This window comes from Cicer arietinum, chromosome 6, assembly GCF_000331145.2.
Source record: "Cicer arietinum cultivar CDC Frontier isolate Library 1 chromosome 6, Cicar.CDCFrontier_v2.0, whole genome shotgun sequence".
Lineage (NCBI taxonomy): Eukaryota > Viridiplantae > Streptophyta > Magnoliopsida > Fabales > Fabaceae > Cicer > Cicer arietinum.
The window spans coordinates 42,805,746-42,828,315 of NC_021165.2; the positions used below are offsets into that span (position 1 = coordinate 42,805,746).

The window sequence follows — 22,570 nt, forward strand, 5'->3', positions numbered from 1 at the left end:
CCACAATGATAGCATATCACTTCTTTTCTAGTCCTCGACTTGCTTCTTGACTTGCTACGACTTTCAAAGTTATCGCGTCTATGGAAGTTTCTAGATTAACTTCTCCCCCGTGACTCTGTAACTAGTGCTTCTGACTTTGAGGAAGACCCAATCAAACCACGTTCCTTTCTTCGAACTTCTTCATTCAACATGCTCTCTTAACTGTTGACATTTTCAACTTCCCACTTGGAGCTGAATTGGTCAACGTCACAACAAGGACTTCTCAATTATCAGGCAAGGAACTCAATAATAACAACACTTGCAACTCATCATCTAATTTAATTTATGCAGTTGTCAACTGATTAACTGTATTCTGAAAAATACTCATATGCTCTGCCATTGAATCCCTATCTTTGTATTTCATATTCACCAGCTTCTGAATCAAGATTGCTTTATTTTGCACATTCTTTCGTTCATACAAATCTTTTAATTTTTCCCACATCTTGTTAGCATCTATTTCAGTTTCAACATGTGGATACACACTAAGATCCAACCACTACCTGATCAACGCCACTGCCTTTCTATTCATCTTCTTCCAATCAGCGTCAGATTTATCTGCGGGTTTAGCAATGTCACCCTCAATAGGATCATACAAATTTTTACTGTATAACATGTCTTCCATGAGAGTCTTCCAAAGTGTATAATTAGAAAGAGTTGAGTTTAATCATATTGGGACCTTTATTTTCCTCCTCCATTTAAATGCACAAATCAAATAACCGAGCTCTAAATACCACTTTGTTGGGAAAAACCAGAGATAATTAGTGATAACTATCTCAATAATGTGGAATAACTTTTTCCCCCACCTGTGCAGATAAATGGCCAAACAGAAAATACAATTCCACATAGCAAAAATAATTGGCAGAAAATTAAATATGAGACAAACGCAATTTTTAACGTGGAAAACTTCCCTCAAATTGAGAGAATAAAAACCACAGGATCTAGTCCAGTAAAACTTCCACTATAATAATTAATGGGTACACCAGAGTCTTCTTAATAATAATAGAGAACATCAATCAACAATAACAACCTTATAACAACTTTCCACTAAAGTGGATATGCCAAAGTAACTCTCTCAGAGCAGATAAAACTACTCAAACTGTTACCACCACCGGAACCAAACCCTTAGTTTTCTTCTCTGGCAGCCGTTCTCTTTCGTTCTTTTAATTCTTATGATTTCTAAATCCCTTTTATTTCCTTCAAGTGGGTCTAACCCAATAATACCTTTTTTTTTTCTTTCTTTTATTTCAATAATAATAATACTAATAATAATTCTAATACTAATAAAACTAGTGGGTTCCACTTGGGGAGTGAACCCACCCAACACTAGCGTGTGAGGAAGACGCATTCAAATTATTACATATTTTGTTGTCTGGTATAGAAAAAGGGAAAGGTAGAGCTTAGGACTATGGACGGATCTTGCATCGAGCTAGTATGAAGGCCACAATTTAATTACCTACCTCTCCCTTCCATAGTTTCTACAATACATTGTGAATTAAAGTGGCCATAAATTGGAATTACCAAGCGTTTCTAGCATTGGCAAGGAAAAAGGAAAATAGAAACCTCATCATTATAGAACTTCATTTGCATTTGGTAGGGTTTTCAGTTCTAGCTTTACTTGCAAGTTACAACACTTTAAAGTAACAACCTATGAGTGTATTGGATAATTCTTCAGTGCAATGTTTTGTTGGTCTTTTTCGTTATTACTTTGTCCAAAATGAAGGCAACACGAAACATGTTTTAGCAAAGAATCTACTATACACATTTTCTTGTATTCATGGTTGTATCTTGTACATTATGTATATTCCCCTTGTTGTCATTTTAGGGATGTAAAAAGAACTTCTAATTCATTCCATGGTTTTGACTCTTATAATAATAAATCACATGCAAATCATAGATATACTCTGAAGCACTAAAAGGTGTTGGTTGGTTAGTAAAATGTCTTTTACTATTTCATTCATTTTTAAACTCTATTTTGTCTTTTTCTCTCTTTATCACTATCACTCATCTCATAATATCTTACACTCATATTACATACTTATAATTGACAACTCATAAGTCATACTCATTTATAATTAACACCTCTCATTCATAACTTATACCCCATAACTCTTATTTTCTTATTATTCTTAAAGGTGCCAACAAGGTATGATTTCTAATATGTTGAGTTCATATATGTTTTTTAAAAATTTGAGAATTTGACGTGATTTGAGAGAGATTTTATCTCAACAATCTCCCCATTTTTGATGATGACAAAACTCTTTAGATTATGATTTTTGTAATATGTAAGGAAGAAATAACTAAACTCCCCCTCAATCGTACAAGTAATAATTTTGAAAATGTTTCCCTTTTAACATTCAAGTAAAAGCATTTTTTTTTTTGAAATTATTGAGGTAAATAGAACTTTCATTAATACTAAACGTAATTAATTAAGTAAGTTCCAGCAACTTAAGCAATATAACAAAAGGTTCCGAAGTTCCAACATAATATCAAAAAGTTAACACAAGCATACGACCAACATATGACAAACAAATTTCACGTAATTTGACTCCCCCTGAATTAAGTCAGCAACAAAAAGTAGTAAAATTAAAGTAGAGTCATTCAATGAAAGTTGAATCTTCAGATGATGATGAAGAGTTTGGAACATAGGATGACTGGGCCGGTAGCACAGGAGGGCGATCATCAGCAGCAACAAATGGAACCAAATGTTTGGTGACCCATTCAAGAATGAGGCCAAACTGAGCAATTGTGGTTTGGAAGTGAGAGAAATTAGCTAGCAATTTCTTTTGATCCTTTTGAATGGTCTTTAGTAGCTTCAAATGCTTGTTGTTCAGATTGCCAGCTGATTTCTTGATGGGCTTTGATTCATCACTCGCACTTTTGTGGTGCGAGCTCCCAGCTTTTTCTTTTGAAGAGTTATCAAATTGTGTAGCTAAGAGGGAATCAAAAGAGCCAAAATGCCCTAGAACCTCTGGAAGAGGTTGGGACTGTTCTTCTAAATTTGGGCCAGAATTAAAAGGTGCATTATTTGGTGAAATATAAGAGGAGTTCAAACTTACTTGAGTTGGAAATGAGGATGTTTCAACCGACATGTTCCCAGGAGGGCTCTTTGAAGAATGGTGGTCATAAGATATATTCAGATAAAAAAACATGTCTTAACCATCCTCTGCACGTGGTAGAGGATTTTCTTCAAAAGCATCCTCAACTTAAGGAGCAGCAATATGTGTTGAGGGATTTTTACTGCGTTTTGGAGATTGAGGAAGAGTAGAGTCAGCCGAGTCAAACGAGGGAGTAGGAGTGTGAGCAGTAGGAATAGATGGTGGAGAAGCAGTAACTTGAGGAGGTGTATCCTTGATAGGTTCAGATTGTGGATTTGGAGATGGAGAACAAGAAGTCTTCTTCTTCTTTGAAGCTGTTTGTGGGGCTCTTGAAGTTGGGGTTTGTTCAAGAAGATCAATTCTAATTTATTTGACATTTTTCATAGAGAAGGAGTTGTTAAACTGAACACATTGTTCATCATCAAGAGGTACTTTAAAAAACTTAAAAACTTTGGTCAGGATCATCACGTAGGGAGCTGATCGACCCAAGACAGAAGCATTCAACATGAAACTAAAAATTATATTTCCTAAATGAAGAGTTGTTCCAGTCAGTAGATGATGAATAATCAGAATATCAAGCTCAGTTACCTTTTCAAAACTTCCTTCCCTAGGCACTATAGAGTGAACACATATGTTGTGAAGAATACGACATAGAGGGTGAAGGTTTGAAGCCACAAGAGGTTTAGGGGGATTTATCAAAATATTTTGAATAATAGAGGTTCGAGTGATCTTATATTGTGCATACCACGTTTCAGAAAAGCAGTAAGCCCCTGCATCTTGAAGGTCAAGGATTTGGCATAAAGTGGTGGGATTTACTTCCAAGTGATCTCCTTTGAGTATGAAGCTAAAACCGGAGCTTCCTTTAGAACCATTACACGCAACGTAGAAGGCTTTCACGAGGCATGGTTATTGGGGTTCATTTATCTGAAAAAAGAAAGTCCATCCTAGTTGATCAAAGACTTCTTCAACATTGAAACCAACTCGTTTCAAGTCATCAAGATCAATGTGCTTTCCATTGACTATAGATTTATTTTGCCATTTGGAAATATAATTTGTCTCTAAATCTGGAGAATCAAAAAGAGGAACAACTGAAGCTATTTTGGATGAAGATGAACGTGATTTTTTGGAAGGAGGTTGTTTTTTAGACCTTTTTGGAGTGGATTTTTCATATGATGATTTAGGGATGGATGCCGCAGACGTGATTTCCTCAGAATCATCCGTACCAACTACATGGATAATGTTGTCCTGAGGAACCTTTTTCTTTGAAGAGAAAGCCCCAGAAAAAATTCAAGAGGATCTCCTAATCGATGTAGAGGCAATGGTGTTTGAAGAGGAGAGGTTTTTAGATTTTGGAGTAGGAGGTTGAGAAGGTGCATGAGGAGGATAGGCAGTACAATGATCTTTTTCTTGATCATCAGACTCAGAGCTTGAATAATTGTGAAAATTCTTTTCTGGACCAAGAGATGAGATTTTACGCTTGGTAGTATGTCTGATGCGTGCCATTTTGGAGGATGAACAACAAAGAGTTTGAGAGGAAGGTAGGTTTTTTTTGGAAACTGATAGTAGAGTAAAACAATTAAGGCATATAGAAGAGAGATAAAGAAAAAAAATTAAAAGAGAAAGAGAAAAAATTAAAAGAGAGAGAGAGAGAAAAAAAAATTAAATGAGAGAGAGAAGGAGAGCCGTTTGATGAGGCATGATGATGAAGACTAGGGTAGGTTATAGGACTCATGATGACTGTCATTTAATGCAGTATGCACATTAAATATGAGATGGGAAGTATGAGAGGCGTGCCACCAGGCGGACCAATGGGAAACGTGAGGCATGCGCAAGCCTTGTCTTACGTGACAAGAGGGAGTTTCACCAAAGAGGACATTGAGTTTACAGTTTGTTTTCCTATCCTCTGACCCTTAGGCTCTTTTCAAGGGATCTGATTTGATATTGCCTTAAGAATATTTTGACTTAGAGTGTAATCCTCTAGTTGATTCTTTATCCACAGTAATTGTGAGTAGCATTGTGCAGCTGATACATATTCACCATCTGTAGTTGATAGAGCAATGGTACATTGTTTTTTGCATGACAAACTTATTAGAGATTTACCAAGAAATTGGCAAGCTCCACTTGTGCTCTTCCTTTCAACTTTGTCTCCCGCATATTCAGCATCACAATAAGCTGTGAGGTCAAGATTTGAACATTTCTTGTACCAAATTCCCAGATCGATCGTCCCTACAAGATATCTAAAAATCCTTTTTACTGCAGTGAGATTAGATTCTTTAGGAGAGAATTGAAATCTTGCACAAAGACCGACTGCAAAAACTATGTCTGGTCTACTGGCTGTTAAATACAGCAAGGATCCAATCATCCCTCTATACTCTTTTTCAGATATTGGAGTTCCTTCATCGTCCTTGAGTAGTATGGAGGATGGGTGCATAGGAGTTCTCATACTCTTGGCATAACTCATATTATATTTTTTGAGTAAATCATTGGTGTATTTTTCTTGAGATATGAAGATGCCAGTTTCCAGTTGTTTGATTCGCAAACCCAGAAAAAAAATTAGTTCTCCCATCATACTCATCTCAAACTCACTTTGCATGAGGTTGGAGAATTCTTCACACATGATTTCATTAGTAGACCCAAATATTATGTCATCAACATATATTTGTACAATTAACAGATCCTCTTTAAGAGTTTTCTTAAAAAGTGTAGTATCGATATGTCCTCTCACAAATCCATTTTCTTTTAGAAAAGAACTTAACCTCTCATACCAAGCTCGAGGAGCTTGCTTTAATCCATACAGAGCTTTTGAGAGTTTGAACACATGATTGGGCTTCTTTTCATCTTCAAACCCAGGAGGTTGGTGAACATATACCTCCTCATTTAAGAACCCATTCACAAAGTAACTTTTGACATCCATTTGAAATAGTTTGATACCTTTATGAGTAGCGTAAGCTAAGAGGATTCTTATTGCTTCAAGTCTTGCTACGGGTGCAAATGTTTCATCATAATCAATTCCTTCTTGTTGGTTGTAACCTTGTTCCACTAATCTTGCTTTATTTCTAATGACTTCTCCATACTCATTCAGTTCGTTTCTGAATATCCATTTAGTTCCAATGATGGATTTTTCCAGAGGACGAAGCACAAGATTCCACACTTTTTTTCTTTCAAACTGGGAAAGCTCCTCCATCATAGCTTCAACCTATGATTTGCCAACAATTGCTTGATCATTTGTTTTGGGTTCGACTTGGGATATCATGGCCATGTTGATAGGATTTTCCCTTAGAGAATTTTTTATTCTAACACCATCGGCAGTATACCCAATGATTAGATCAAGAGGATGATGTGTGACAGTTTTCCATCCTCTTGGAGGTTGTTGAGAGGTTGGATTAGAATCATCTTCTTCATTTAGACTGGGTGCTTGAGAGGATGAATGTTCATCTTCTTCATATTTATCCATATTTTCTAAACACAACTCATTAAATTCATCAAAAACAACATGCATGGATTCCTCCACAGTTTGTGTCCTAAGATTATATATTCTATAACCTTTCGACGTTGTGGAGTATCCTAGAAAAATACCTTCATCAGATTTTGGGTCAAATTTTCCCAAATTTTCTTTATTATTTAGAATGTAGCAATTACATCCAAATATATGAAAATATGAAATATTTGGTTTTCGGCCCTTCCAAAGTTCATATGGAGTTTTGTTTAAAATTTTTCTAATGGATGCACGATTTGAAATATAATAAGCAGTGTTAATAGCTTCGGCCCAAAAGTATTTTTCAATGTTGGCTTCATTTAAAGTAGTTCTAGCCATTTCTTGTAATGTTCTATTTTTCCTTTCAACAACACCATTTTGTTGGGATGTTCTTGGACAAGAAAAATTATGAGAAATACCATCTTCTTCACAAAGATTTTTAAAGAATTCATTTTCGAATTCACCTCCATGGTCACTTCTCACGGAGACAATTTTTGAATCTTTTTGCAAAAATGGTGGAATGCCTCAAAAGCTTCATCTTTGTGTTTTAAAAATAAAACCCAAGTAAAACGAGAGAAATCATCAACAACAACAAAACCATATCTTTTTCCACTAAGACTTGGAGTTTTGATAGGACCAAAGAGGTCAATGTGAATAAGTTCAAGAGGATGATTTGTTGAAACAATATTTTTTGAGTGAAAGCTACTTTTAACTTGTTTTCCTTTAACACAAGCTTCACAAACTTTGTCTTTCTCAAAATTAATTTTTGGAAGACCTTTAACTAAGTCTAACTTTGATATTAGAAATAGTTTTTAAGCTTGTATGACCAACTCTTTTGTGCCAAATCCATTTATCTTTATTAATGGATACAAAACAAGATTCACTAGGTAAATCATCTAGATAAAGTTCATATAAATTCTTTTTTCTAAAACCGGAGAAGAAAACTCTACCCGAGGATGAATCTTTAACCTCACATAGAGTAGGCTTAAAAATGACTTCAAATCCGCTATCACATAATTGACTAATGCTTAGTAAGTTATGTTTTAAACCATCCACATACTGAACATTTTCAATTAGCAGAATTATTTTTACCAATAATACATGTACCTTTTATTTGAGCTTTATCATTGTTACCAAACGTGATTGATCCTCCATCCTTTATCTCCAAGGAAATAAAGTAGTGTTTATCCCCTGTCATATTCCTTGAGCAACTACTGTCCAAGTACCAAGGCTTTCTTTTGTTGATCAGAGGATGAACTTGTGTTAGCGTTTAAAAGTAACTTAGGTACCCATATAGCATTGGGTCCTTGTTGGTTAGTTTTTCCTCTTGTGAGGATTTTCCTTTTTTCTATAACAAATAGAATCATGGTGCCCATGTTTACCACGGAATGAACATCCTTTCTTTATGTTGTCAGCTTTCTTCTTAGCATGACATATTTTGAAAGTAGGCCCAAGTTTCTTGCAAAAAGTGCATTTTGGCTTATCCTCTTGTTTTTTAGGCAAGAAAAAGTTTTCATACAATTTTTGTTTTTGAGAACTTTTAAAACCAATACCAGCTTTGTCAAAGATACCAGATTGAGATCCCATTATCTTTTGAAATGTTTCTGTAGATTTGACAAAGTTGATAATGTCATTTTTTAGTTCTTCAACCTCTATTTTCAAGATTTCCTTTTCTGTGTCCTCTTCTGGAGGATGACTTTTGACATTCTTTTTATTTAAAAGTGCTAGATAATTTCTCATGAGATAACTGCAAATCTAGAATGATTTTTTCATACTTCTCATTCTTGGCTTAAAGTTCCTCATTGAGTATTTTTATTTCATAAAGTTGATTTTTGAGAAAACCACATTTATGAGATAAAATATTTGAGTCATTTAAAAGATTGACAAATTCAATTTCTAACTTTTCACAAGTAGGACACAGTTCTAAAATGATTACCTTTTCCGTTTCCATCTTGTTGCATCTAAACTAAGTTATCTGACTTTTGTCAGTTTTTTCTTTTTGAGGAGATCTTCTATCATGTCCTCTTCGATTTATCATCCTCTGAATTCTTCTAGAAATCAGAGCGAGTTCATCCTCTTCCTCAGATAGAGGATACTCCGAGCTTTCCTTTTTCATGACATCTTCAGTCTTCTTAGAGGATGAACTTTCTATTTGACTTGTTTTTTAAGCAATCATTTTTCCTTTTCTGCTTTGTTTGTCAGCCAGCAATAATGGTTCATGAGCTCTTAGAGTACCAACTAAATCTTCCAATTTCATGTTGGCCAAGTCTCTTGCTTCTGTAATGGCAGTCACCATTGGCCTCCATTCTTTTGGTAAACGCCTTAGGATTTTTCTTATCCTTTCTTGAACGGAGTATGCCTTTCTAAGAGATCTCAAGTTGTTTAATATGATTGTTAACCTTGAGAACATTTCATCAATGGTTTCCTCTTCCTTCATTTCGAATAGTTCGAAATCTCTTACTCCTATGTCAATTCTTGCTTATTTCACGTGACTTGTTCCTTCATGATGGATCCTTAGAGTGTCCCAGAGCTCCTTAGCGCTTTTGCACTCTTCGACTCTATCATACTCTTCCCTGCTCAAAGCACACGTTAGAAATAAATGAAATTTAGAGTTTAGGAGTACCTTTGCATTTTCATATGTCGTCTACTATGCTTGCGGTTTCTCATCAGAGGTTGCATCTATGTTGTTGGTTCTGATGACGTGATCCCCATTTTCAACCACATACCACATATTGTTGTCTTGTGATATGAGAAATAGTCCCATCTAACCTTTCTAGTGCTAGTAATCTGTGCCATCAAAATAAGGAGGTCGGATGGATGATCCTCCTTCAGGAATATACTTAGCTTTTGACATTTTTCATTTTTGGATCTTTTTCTCTTACATTGTTAGATGTAATTTTTACAGAACCTTGCTCTGGTGCTAATTGATGTAGCTAAATATCACTAGAAGGGGGGTTGAATAGAGATTTTGATGTTTAAAAATAATTTTCTCGTGTTTTGGATACTATCCTCTCAGAGAGGATGGAAACTCGAGGATGGTTGTTTAAATGTTAAATCAGAGCTCAGCAAAAGAAAGAGATAAATGTAAAGAATGACACACACAACTTTTATAATGGTTCACCCAATGAAGGCTACGTCCAGTCCTCACACATTTGTGAGATTTCACTAATGTTCAAACAGATCAACCTCTCACAGAGGATGATTACACTTTGTGTATTCTTTAGCCTCACCAAGTTTACAATCAAGTTTCAACTATTTCCAAGTGTAACTCACGTGGAAATTACAGAGTGATATGAATATGATTGTTTCTCTTTTCTTAAACACTTTCTAAATGGATATTTCAAAGATCTAATGAAGGATTGTAGAAAGTATAAAGAGAGGATGGATATTGCTCTTGATAGCTTTGAGATACTTGATCTTTTTATGCAATGTTGTTGTGTATTTGATAATGAAGAGCTCTCTGCATTTTATAGAGACTTTGAGATGATATTTTCAAGTGGCGAAAGCTTTATGACCGCTGGGGACTTCAATCAAAAAGTCCAAGGTCTTTCCTTATAATTACGAAACTGCCATCCAACTTTCATTTGACTAAAGCAGTCTGTCCTCCTGTACGAGGTTCAGTATACCTAGGACTTTGGACATGTGTTGTCCTTTTCTTTTTCCTTTCTTTAAAGCTTGTAACACCACATGTGATGTCCTTTTCTTTTTCCTTTCTTTAATGCATGTAAAAGCTTCACGTGATTGACTTTTTCTCTTTCCTTTCGTTAAGACATGTGAAGGCTTCTATTTGTAGCTTGTTTGTTGTTGCCTTTATGAAGATTGAATCTATATTATTTTCAATCATACAAGAATGATATATAGGTCTGCATTTAGCCTATGCACATGATATGATCGGTTGCTTTCAAAGATGTTGGGTTGCTTTCCAAGATATTGACCATAGACCCATCCTAGTGTAGTCATTCCTCGTACCTTTCTTTTGACATATTGCTTCATTATTTCAAAAGCATTATTTATTCATTCTTTAATACTATTTTGCTTTTATTTAATGAATAAAGCCATTTGTTTCAGCGAGGATGAGTATTCTGCAGATTTGAAGAATCATCCTCTCACGAGGTCATCCTCTCAATTTTCAATCCTCTAGATTTGACTCCGAGGTATAAAACTTGATTAGTGATGAAAGATTTCCGTAAAAAAAAATGATGTTAATTTTAATGAGATTTTTTCACCTGTGGTAAAAATGTCATCGATTAGAACCGTGTTGAGTTTGTTAGCTATTCTTGACTTAGAGGTAGAGCAAATAGATGTAAAAACGGCTTTCCTTCACGGTGATTTGGAGGAAGAGAATTACATGAAGCAACCTGATGTTTTTCTTGTTGAAGGCAATTGAGACTATGTGCGTAGACTGAGAAAGAGTTTATATGGTTTGAAGCAAGCTCCAAGGTAGTGGTACAAAAAGTTTGAGTGTGTTATGTGTTACCAAGGATACATGAAGACTACTTCTGACCATTGTGTATTTTTTAGAAATTTTTTTAATGATGATTTCATTATCTTGTTATTATTTATATGTTGATGACATACTTATTGTTAGCAAAAATATTTCCAAGATTAACAGGTTAAAGAAGCAGTTGGACGAGTAATTTGCCATGAAATACATGGGAGCGGCTAAACAAGTTCTTGGCATAAGAATCATGTGTGATAGAAAGGAGAATAAACTTTGGATGTCACAAGAACACTATATTGAGAGATGTTGCAAAGATTTTAGATTGAAAACTCTAAGGTTATAAGTATTCCTCATGCTACTCATTTTAAGTTGAGTTCTAAACAAAGTCCTTCAAATGAAGATGATAAAAGAGACAAGTAACGAGTTCCTTATGAGTTATATGTGGGTAGATAATGTATGCAATGGTGTGTACAAGACCAGATATTGCGCATGTTGTTGGTATAGTTAGTAGATTTTTGCCAAATCCAGGTAGAGAGCATTGGAATATTGTAAAATGAATTTTGAGGTATCTTTGTGGTACTACATGTATGAGACTTTGTTTTGGAGGAGACAAACATATTTTGGTGGCGTACTCTGACTTAGGTATGGCTGGAGATATTGAGTCGAGGAAGTACAATTCAAGCTATATGATTAAATTTGCAGATGGAGTTGTGGCTTGGTAGTCCATATTACAGAAATGTGTAGCATTGTCTACAACTGAGGCAAAGTTTATTCCCATTATTGAAACATGCAAAAAGTTGATTTGGTTGAAGAAATTTTTGCAGAAGCTTGGGTTTATTCAGGAAATATAGTATTATTTGTCGATAGTCAAAGTGTTATTCATCTTGATAAGAATTCAACATTTCATAGTAAGTCCAAACACATTGATGTGAGGTATCATTGAATACATGATGTTTTGGAAGCTAATTTGTTGGAGTTGGCTAAAGTTCATACTAATTATAATGGTTTTGATATGATGACTAAAGCATTACCAAGATGTAAGTTTGAAACTTGTTGTGATATCTTCGGTTTGACAATTATCTCCACATAGTTGTGGGAGGGAGATATGTTAGGTATTGGGGTCCCTTGCTATGAGGAGAAAGATCCAAATATTGTAGCTCATGTGTCTCATTTTACTTAATTGGAGAGATGTCTGATTAGAGTTGAAAGAGAGAGACTATTTTGAAAGAAAGACACTCACCAAAAGAGAAAATAGAAGAGTAAACCCTATTCCCGATTTTGTCAAATTAATCTCAAAAAAACATTGATTCCACATTTGTTAACCGTTAGATCGAGCTGATTTTTAGATAGCAGGTTCACAACATTCAAGTCCTCGTTTTGCAATGGTCAGATCGGCGAAACGACATTTAGAGAGGGAGGAATAGTGCTCTCACAACAGCTGGGTTTTTTGGTGTTTTTCTTCTTCTTGCTTTTCATTTGTAAGCTTTAGTGCTTTCTTATTTTGGTTGATTGTAGGAACAATTTGTGCATCATTTCAAGACTCTCTTATACTCTTATTTGATTATAGTAGAGCTATTTATTTGGTTTGGACGACTTGTGGTTTTTATCCTTGCATTGAGGGGTTTTCCACGTTAAAATATTGGTGTTTTTTACGCTATTTTATTTTGATCAATTTGCTGCCATATATACTTGTTGTTGCTCCTCATGGGTTCTTGTAAGTTGGGGGAATATTATATTTGTTGCGTATTACTTGTTATTGTGTTTATTCCTATCAGTGTGTACTTGACCTCAGTTTACAAAGATATACGTAAATTAAGTTCGCGTAAATGTTCGTAAATTGAGTTCACCTAAATGTATTTTGAGTTCAAACACATGTAAAATTTTGCAGTGAGTAAGGGAAGTGCGTACTTGAACTCAGTTCATGTAAATATACTTAAACTAAGTTCAAGTACATGTTAAATTTTGTAGTGAGTAGAGAAAGTGCGTGCTTGAAATTAATTCACGTAAATGTACTTAAACTGAGTTCAAGTACATGTAAAAATTTCCGGTTATTAGGGGAAGCGCGTATTTGAACTCATTTCACGTAAATGTACGTAAAATAAGGTCAAGTAGATGTAAAATTTTACAGTGAGTAGGGGAAGTGCGTACTTGAATTCAGTTCACGTAAATATACGTAAATTGAGTTCACGTAAATGTAATTAAAATGAGTTCAATACATGTAAAAATTTGCAGTGATTAAGAGAATTGCGTGTTTGAACTCAGTTCACGTACAAAAAATGAATTCACGTACTTGTATTTAAACTGATTTCAAGTACATGTAAGATTTTACAGTGAGTAGAAGAAGTGGATACTTGAACTCTGTTCATGTACATATACGTAAACCGAGTTCAAATACATATAAAATTTTGCGATAGATAGGAGAAATGTGTACTTAAACATAATTCATTGTACTTAGTTCAAAGAAGGTTTTGGTTTCACGATGGAAGAGGAAAATAAAAGAAAGACCGACAAATTGATTTAATGATTAGAGTAATTTAATTTTTTTTAACAATGACATAAGTGTTGAGACAAAATCTCTCTCAAATGGTTTTAATGATAACAAAATTAATTAAAAGATTATGATTAAGGTTAATGAATAATCTGTGCTTTTGTGTGTATTCATATAAGAAAACAGGTTATTGTTCATTAAGCCAAAAAGAAGAAAATTTTGAGTTAACTCTGGAGGATGGAAAATGCTGAGGATGGCCTCGCGAGTTGATGAATCTTCATTAAACAAATCTTCAAAAAACAAAGGCAAAACAATATTAAAATAGTATTAAAGAATAAATCTTCATTAAACAAATCTGCAGAATACTCATCCTCGCTGAAATGAATTGTTTTATTCATTAAACAAAGGCAAAACAGTATTAAAGAATAAATTATTTGATTCATTAAACAAATCTTCAAAAAACAAAGGCAAAACAATATTAAAATAGTATTAAAGAATAAATCTTCATTAAACAAATCTGTAGAATACTCATCCTCGCTGAAATGAATTGTTTTATTCATTAAACAAAGGCAAAACAGTATTAAAGAATAAATTGTTTGATTCATTAAACAAAGGCAAAACTTTATTAAAGAATGAATAAAGAAAAGCTTTTGAAGAAAATGAGTAAGATGACAAAAGAAAGGTACGAGGAAGGATTACACTAGGATGGGTCTATGGTCAATATCTTGAAAAACATCCAAACACCTTTGAAAAGCAACCCATCATATCATGTGCAAAGGCTACAAGCAGACTTATAGATCACTCTTGTGTGAATTAAAAAACAATATAAAGTCAATCTTCAAAAAAGCAACAACAAACAAGCCAAAAGTGAAAGTAATCACATGTCTTAAAGAAAGGAAAGAGAAAAAGACCTCACGTGAAGCATTTACAAGCCTTGAAGAAAGGAAAACGAAAAAGACATCACATGGTCTTACAAGCCTTAAAGAAAGGAAAGAGAAAAGGACAACACATGCCCCAAGTTTCCAGAAAATCTGCAACCTCGTACTTGAGGATGAACTGCATCTGTCCAAGGATAGTTGGATGGCAGTTTCGTAATTATAAGAAAAGACCTTTGACATTTTGAATTGATTTTCCAACGTTCATAAAAAGCTTGACATATGAAATGAACATCATAAGACTTCTATAAAAGGCAGCTTGCTCTTCTTCATCAAATACACAACACATTGCATTAAAAAGATCAAGGATCTTAAAGCTTTCAAGAAGCAACATTCATCATCTCTTCGTACTTTCTACGATCCTACATTAGATCTTTGTAAATCCTTTGAGAAAGTATTTAAAATCAATCACTCTCATGTCACATTGTAATTTCTATGTGAGATACACTTGGAAATATTTGAAACCTGATTGTAAGTTTGGTGAAACTAAAAAATACACAATTTATAATCATCCTCTGTGAGAGGTTGATCTGTTTGAACATTAGTGAAATCTCACAAGAGTGTGACGACTGGACGTAGCCTTCATTGGATGAACCAGTATAAAAACTGTGTGTGTTAATCTCATATTTTTCTCTCACTCTTTAGCTCAGCTCAAATCTAAAAGTTTGAAAAACCCATCATCGGACTTGTCATCCTCTGCGAGAAGATAGTTTTAAAAACACTTGTCAATTATTTTTAACAGCAAAATAAATCCCTATTCAACCCCCTTCTAGTGATATTTAGCTGCATCAATAAGTGTAACAGATAAAAGAGGATATATAAGTAACGAAATTGACTTTTTTTTAATTGAACGGTTATTAATAATTACAGTGAAACTAATAATCATTTTTAAATCATAATAAAAGAATTTAATTTCCATCTCTTGATGTTATAAAATCAAATCTTACCATTGGATTGACAACTCTAGATTGACCACTCATCGACAGCTGAATCACAATATCAATTGAATAATGTGAGAAATCTCAAGGGTTGAAAAGCATCTAAGGAGTCTTTAGCTAACTTAAATCTCATACATTAATTTAATTGCTTCTTTATGTTTTTGTTGAAGCTATGAGTTTTTGTTAAAAGGAGGAGATAATTGATAAGAACTTTGAGTATTATTCTGTTTTGTAATAGATTTTTAAAGAAGTGATTTTAATTTTTATATTTTTGTAAATGATTTTTTTGAAAATTTATTTAAAATAGTAGAAGTTATTTTAAATTTAATTTTTACATATTTAAAAAATAATTTTAACATTCAATAATTTAGATATTTGTTATAGATTTTAAGATGATAAAATTACTTTTTTAGAAGTATTTCTCAAAAAATATTTTTTATGAAAAGATTCTTAAAATAATTTTTCATTTTAATCATTGTTTGAAATTTCATCATCTAAAAAAATTGTAACTGATAAATGAAATACTTATGATAATTTTTTATGATAATCTATTTAAATCAATTTATCATAACAATAAAAACTAATTCTTTAAGATAATCTGAGTTAATCTAAGATTTTAAATTGATCTTACAAGATAAACTAAGATACTAAAATATAATTTAAGTACGTTATAAGATATTTTACCATATTCAGTTTCTTTATGCTCAATATTAACGCATTTCATTTTAAAGCATTCTTTCAAGTTTAGCACACATAAACAAATAAAAATTGAGTTTATATCCTGTGGGAGTTGTTTATAGTTAAAACTATAGGACTTTTTGGTATAAAGCTTGCAACCTGTATGAGTTTCTTACAAGCAAAATTGCGAATGTATATTTAAGATGTCATTTAAATCCAATCAATTAAGATCACAATGTTTTGTGGTATATATTCAGAAGGCCACTTTGATGTGATGTTATTAATAGAGTTTCTTTTTCATTGATTCTCTCCACAATTTTTTTTAAGGTACAGTAATACACAGTGAATATAAACATCTCTCCTAATGAAGAGTATCTTTTTTTTAAAATGAAAAATTTAAAAAACAAAAAAATCATTATTAATAAATATAACATTAATGATCATTTTACAACTATCTTAACAAAATTCTAAGTTTACAATATCATGTTCTTATCACTAAACTAACCCATTCCACTAGCTACAAGTGACCTCATTTGTATAATACTCATTTAATTTGTAGATTCTCATTTTCATTGTCTTTTACTTTTCTTGAGTAATTTTGCTTACCTATTGTTGTAAGGTTATTTAAATTTAATCCAAATTAAAGAAACCAAAATCAGACACTTTTGTTGCATATAAACTCTACAAATAAATTATCAAATAAATGAATTGACAGTTCTGCCTAAAAATTAGTATGAAACAGATTTTACTAGTTAGAGTGCTAGTTTGTGAATCAAAGGAACTTATAGATTGAACTCTAAGTATTATATTTGTTCCATGTTGGAATGCCTTTCATACATGTTAAAAGATTTTGGATTTACCATGTGGTCAATTTTTTTTTGACAGATGACAATGAATTCAGCCTTGTTGATTCATATTGATTCAACTTTTAAAAACTAACTTAAGTTATAGAGTGATTGCAAACTATAAAGTCAATAATCACTTTAAAGGAACCTTATACATTTACCTCACTTGTTTTGCTACTGCATGCAACTTAGTCATGGATTGGATGGGATTCAAAAAACATATTGCATTACAAAGAGTATATGTGAAGACACTAACATTGTACACAATATGAAAAATTCTTTAAACATTGCATTGTTTCTCACATCACAATAATAATCAAAACCTATTATACTCAATAAATATCTTCCTCTTAAATCCCAAGTTTCCCTCCAACCAAGTGTTCTGCGACAAGCCGACGCAAAATCTTGCCAGTAGCTGTCTTAGGCAAAGAATCAGTAATGAAAACCTTTTTTGGGACTTTAAAAGATGTGAGATTCTTCTTGCAATATATTAGGACCTCTTCTTCATCAATATTTGATCCTTCTCTTGGTATGATTGCACAATGTATCTGTTCAATGGTGAAATGATATTAACAACATAATTTTTAGAGTTAATATCGTATATATGCATCTTTAAGCATATATAGTAGTAATCCAAAAATTTGTGAAATCTTTTCGTTGCCCTTATTTTACTCAATTGTGTTTTTTTGCAGTTAGAACTAATTATGAAATTTGGAATAACTAATGTTTCCAGAAAATTTTCATAATATTGATAACTATACAGAAATATTTTGTCATTGCATGTGTATGTGTCCCACATGTGGGTTGTGAGTTGCTGCAAGGTAACATGTTTTCCTTAATAAGAAAGACATCAAAGGGGTTGATAATGTATGGTTTCAATAATACACGAAATGCTATCTTATGGATTCTACCTTTCAATCACAGAGTATCAGTTTTTGTAAATAAAAAATAAAAAATTTGCAATAAAATCTAGGCTGTTCGATCTCGACCCAGCTGAGGAGAAGCTAATTTGATTGGCTAAAACAAAATATGGAATATTCTCTAATAGAAGAGTTTTGTGGTACACCTCAAAGAATAATATAAGACAGAATTTGAGGGATGCAGGTGAAATATCAGTACCACACTGCTACAAGAATCCTCTATTCAATTTGGCTTTTAGGTAAGGTATTATCTTATTGTAGGGCCTCACTCATGAATAATGAATGATCACAGATCACCAAATAATGCAAATAATTGAAGTGTCATCTTGTGAATCACTCCCTCCATTCGATTTAAGGTTATTTAAATATATCAATAAAACAAATTAATTATTATTTTTAATGAAAATATTTGTCTTTTTATATCATATCTTTAATGATTAAATATATTTTTCGTCTCTATGAATCTATTATATTTCGTTTTTAGTCACTCTAATTTTTTTTTTCAAACAATGGTCCCTCAAATGTGTTTTATTTATAATTTTAGTCTCTATTTTTAAGTCAATTCATGTATATCATTCGAATTTTTGAATAATTTTTTGCAAATATGTATAGACTATTATTATAATCTCTCCTACAAAAAATTAGAACTTTTAACAAAACATTAATTGAATATAAATTTTTTTTAAAATAATATTTAATTCATTATTTGTTAAATAATTATAAATCTTTGTGAAAAATATTCTATATATGCATAAAAAATTATTAAAAAATTCAGAATATACAAATAAATTGATTTAAAAACAAAAACTAAAATTATTGATGAAAACTATTTGAGAGACCACTCTTTGAAGAAAAATTTTAGAAGGAATAAAATAAAATATAGTATATTTATATAGACCCAAAAACTTTGTAATTCAATCTTTAACTATATATTATTTTATTCTGCTTCTTTTTCTAAAATAAATAGTTAAAGAAATTATTAACAAAAAATGAAAAATAATTAATATTACATTAAACTTTAAAAATAACAACTAAATATAAACAAAATTATTTTACAAATATATGTTAAAAAATGTATTGTTTGTCCTACACTATCAATAATTGGGATCTTTGTCCTACACTATCAATAATTGGGATCTTTGTCCTACACTATCAATAATTGGGATCTAGATTTTCTGAAATCATTGAAGATCAAACGATCTAAATTTTAATATTAAAATTTTTTATTAAACAAAATTAAAAAACAGTTTCGGGATTTAAGTGTCCAATTAAGACCGAATAATTTCCAAGCGTTACCGCATGAGTAACTGCACCTAATTCAATTTCCAACCATTGGATGAGAATCATATATATGTGGAAATTAAGAATATCCGCTCATTTACAGGATCCCCTTGTCTTAGATTTTTTTAAAATAATTTTTATAATATATATATATATATATATATATATATATATATATATATATATATATATATATATATATATATATATATATATATATATATATATATATATATATATATATTTTATTATTTTAAATAAATAAATTTAAAAATAAAGGTCGCAATATAAAAGTGATGTGACAAAATCTGCACTAATCCAATAAAATGAAAATGTACACAAATGAGAAAAAAGACAAACAAACCTCTTCCCCATATTTCTGATCTGGTACTCCAAAAGCAACTGCCTGAGCTACCTCTGGATGTGTTAAAAGGACAGCATCTACTTCTATTGGTGATATTTTCTCTCCTGAAATATTTGTAATATAAAATCAAACATCCTATAATTACACATATGATATACATTGCTTTACCAAAAAATAAAAATAAAATCAAGTGCTGCGAAATTAATGGGTAAAATTTATACAATATCTAGTTATCTACTTACTCCCCCTAAAGTGTGTACTGTGTACCAAATCAAAAGCTAATACACATCGTAGTCATGTTTTTATGTCACATTTATTTCAATATTTATAATTCATTCATGGACACTACATGCAATAATTAATTAAGAAGATTCTTGATCTGTGCTAGACAGCAAATTAAAACTATATACAAATAATTAAAACCCCAACATTAAGATATTCATCTAGTAAAAAGAAAAAATTAAGATATTTTTTCATGTGATGAATTTATGTACGAAAAATTAAATTTCCATAAAATATTTTTGTTTCTAAAATAAATTTAAGAAGCAAAATAAACGTAATATATCTTGTAAAAGAAATAAATTTAATCTATAATTATAAGCCAAAAATAGAAAAATATACCTCCTCTATTTATGAGCTCTTTAATTCGACCCACAAGATACAAATATCCATCAGAATCAAAATACCCAATATCACCGGTATGAAACCAACCAAACAAAAACCCCGTCGTATTGGCTTCATCATTATTCTTATAACCTTTGGTAACATTCTCACCCTTAATACAAACCTCACCCTTAACTTCCACTTCCATAACCCGACCCGACTCATCCAATATAACCATTTCTTGACCCACGGGTTTCCCAACCGACCCAGCTTTGTGGGGCCCATCTTCTGGCAAAGGATTCGAAGACATTAAATGAGAAGCCTCCGTCATTGCATAAGCTTCCAAAACTGGAGCCCCAAATGCTTCCTCTAAACGACCTAGAATAACCGGTGCCAATGAAGCACTACAGCTTCTTATAAACCGGAGCTTCGGGTACACCGGTTCGGGGTTATTTAAGTGTCGATCTAGTATGATCTGGTGTATGGTAGGAACAGCTGTGTACCACGTGGCGTTGTATTGAATCATGTCTTTCCAAAACGTTGAAGCCGAGAATCTTCCCGCCGATGGTAACGCGACGGAAGCTCCGGCACCGAGTGAACTCAGTAATCCGGCGATTAATCCGTGAACGTGAAAAAGCGGAAGAACAATTACAGTTGAATCTGACTCACTGAGTCGGTAAACCGATTCGATGTTTTTAACCGATGAAACTAGATTGTGTTGACTCAGTGGGACCCCCTTGGGACGACTCGTGGTTCCTGATGTGTGGAGGAAAAGTGCCACGTCGGGTGGTTCGTTAATGAGTTCGGTAACCGAGTTAACTGGGTTGGAGATTAAGTCTGACTCGGGTTGGTTAATCGAGAATTTTAGTTTGGTTTGTTGTTGTTCTCCTTCGATTTGAATTAGTGAAGCCGAGCCGAGAGGAATGTTGAGCTTTGAAGCTGCGGCTTGAGCCGGCTCGTTACCTTCTGACGGTGTTAATAGAAGCTTTGATTCTGAGTCGGATAAATAAAACTCGAATTCTTCCGATGTATAAGCTGCGTTTAATGGCGCGGCTGTGGCTCGAACTCGAATTACGGCTAAAAACAATACAACATACTGAAACAACCATAAAAATTAATTGATAAACAGAAAAAGAAATTAACAAATAAATATTAAAAATCTCTATCAAAATTGAAAACGTACTTCGATGGTATTTGGGAAGGTTAGGGCGACGACGTCGTTTGGTTTGATTCCGGCGGAGATCAGATGAGCGGCGGCGGAATCGACTAATTCATGAAGGCGCGAGTGAGTGAGGTCGAATTTTCCGGCGACGGAGATGGCTCGCCGGGAGGGGAATTTTTTGGCAACGGATTGGAGTAATCCGGTGAGGGTGGTTGAAGTTTCCATTGTTTCTTTTGGATGAAGAGGTTTGTTTCGGCGATTAAAAGTGTCGGTGGTGAATGGAGAATGGAGAATGGAGAATGAGGTAAGCGTATATGGTGTATTAATAATATTGAGGGAATATATAGTCACGTGAGTGGCGGTGGCATCTAGGGGAAATAAATTGGTTCAACGTGGAATACTTGTTCTATCGTAAGCTGATGTCACATGAGGATTCACGTGTTCTTCTTTTTTGTTATAAAAATAGAAATAGTGTTTTTTTTTACTCATAGATTAACTCATTTCATTACATTAAAATTCTAAATACATGTAATGATATAATCAAAGTCACTTAGAAAAGTATATGAACTAAACATTTTGTTAGATGGATTATCACTACTAAAAAAATCTAATTTATTGTCGGATTTTAGAGATGAACTTTTGTCCATCACAAATGGAGACAGAATTGGAGACGAAAAACAATTTGTTGAGACGGATGTAATAAGTTTTATGTTTGAGAAAGAATTTAGAGACAGAATAACCCATCACATAGTTAATATGTCTCTAAATCCGTCTTAAGCTCTATTTCTAAAAGTCACACTTGCACTAAAAATCAAAAAAATTATAGAGACGGAACAATGACGTCTCAAATGTTTTCCGTTTTCTAAATTCTAAAGTTTTTCACAAAAAATTTCCTCCAACTATAGAAAAGTTTCTCTCCCTTTAAAATTTTCTCCAACTTTCCAGATTCAATAATAATAATAATAATAATAATAATAATAATAATAATAATAATAATTATTATTATTATTATTATTATTGTTATTATTATTATGATTGTTATTATTATTATTATTATTATTATTATTATTATTATTATTATTATTATTTAGAAAAACAAAAAAAATAAAAATCCAATTAATATGTTAAGATCCTCCAACAAACACTAAAAACGCATTCTTTCTAAACCCCTCCACTCCTCCACATTCAGTAAGTAAGTTTCTGACATTTTCTTTCTAAACCTAAAAGCGCAATTTTCTCATAAACCCAAAATCTCATCTTGCTTCCAATCAATTGGTGTTGTTGATTTGCATCCACTGCTACTCCA

The 22,570-nt window shown here is 32.6% G+C and overlaps 1 protein-coding gene across 1 annotated transcript; it reads right to left on the reverse strand.

Moving 5' to 3' along the window:
- Positions 1–17,140: 17,140 nt before the first annotated feature.
- Positions 17,141–21,580, reverse strand: LOC101508208 (oxalate--CoA ligase-like). The gene is made up of 4 exons (XM_004514691.4): positions 21,286–21,580; positions 20,121–21,198; positions 19,500–19,603; positions 17,141–17,482 (listed from the first exon to the last, which is right to left on the reverse strand). Exons 1-4 carry the CDS (start codon positions 21,487–21,489, stop codon positions 17,285–17,287), a joined length of 1,584 nt encoding a protein of 527 aa, XP_004514748.1. The 5' UTR covers positions 21,490–21,580; the 3' UTR covers positions 17,141–17,284.
- Between the last annotated feature and the right edge of the window lie 990 nt (positions 21,581–22,570).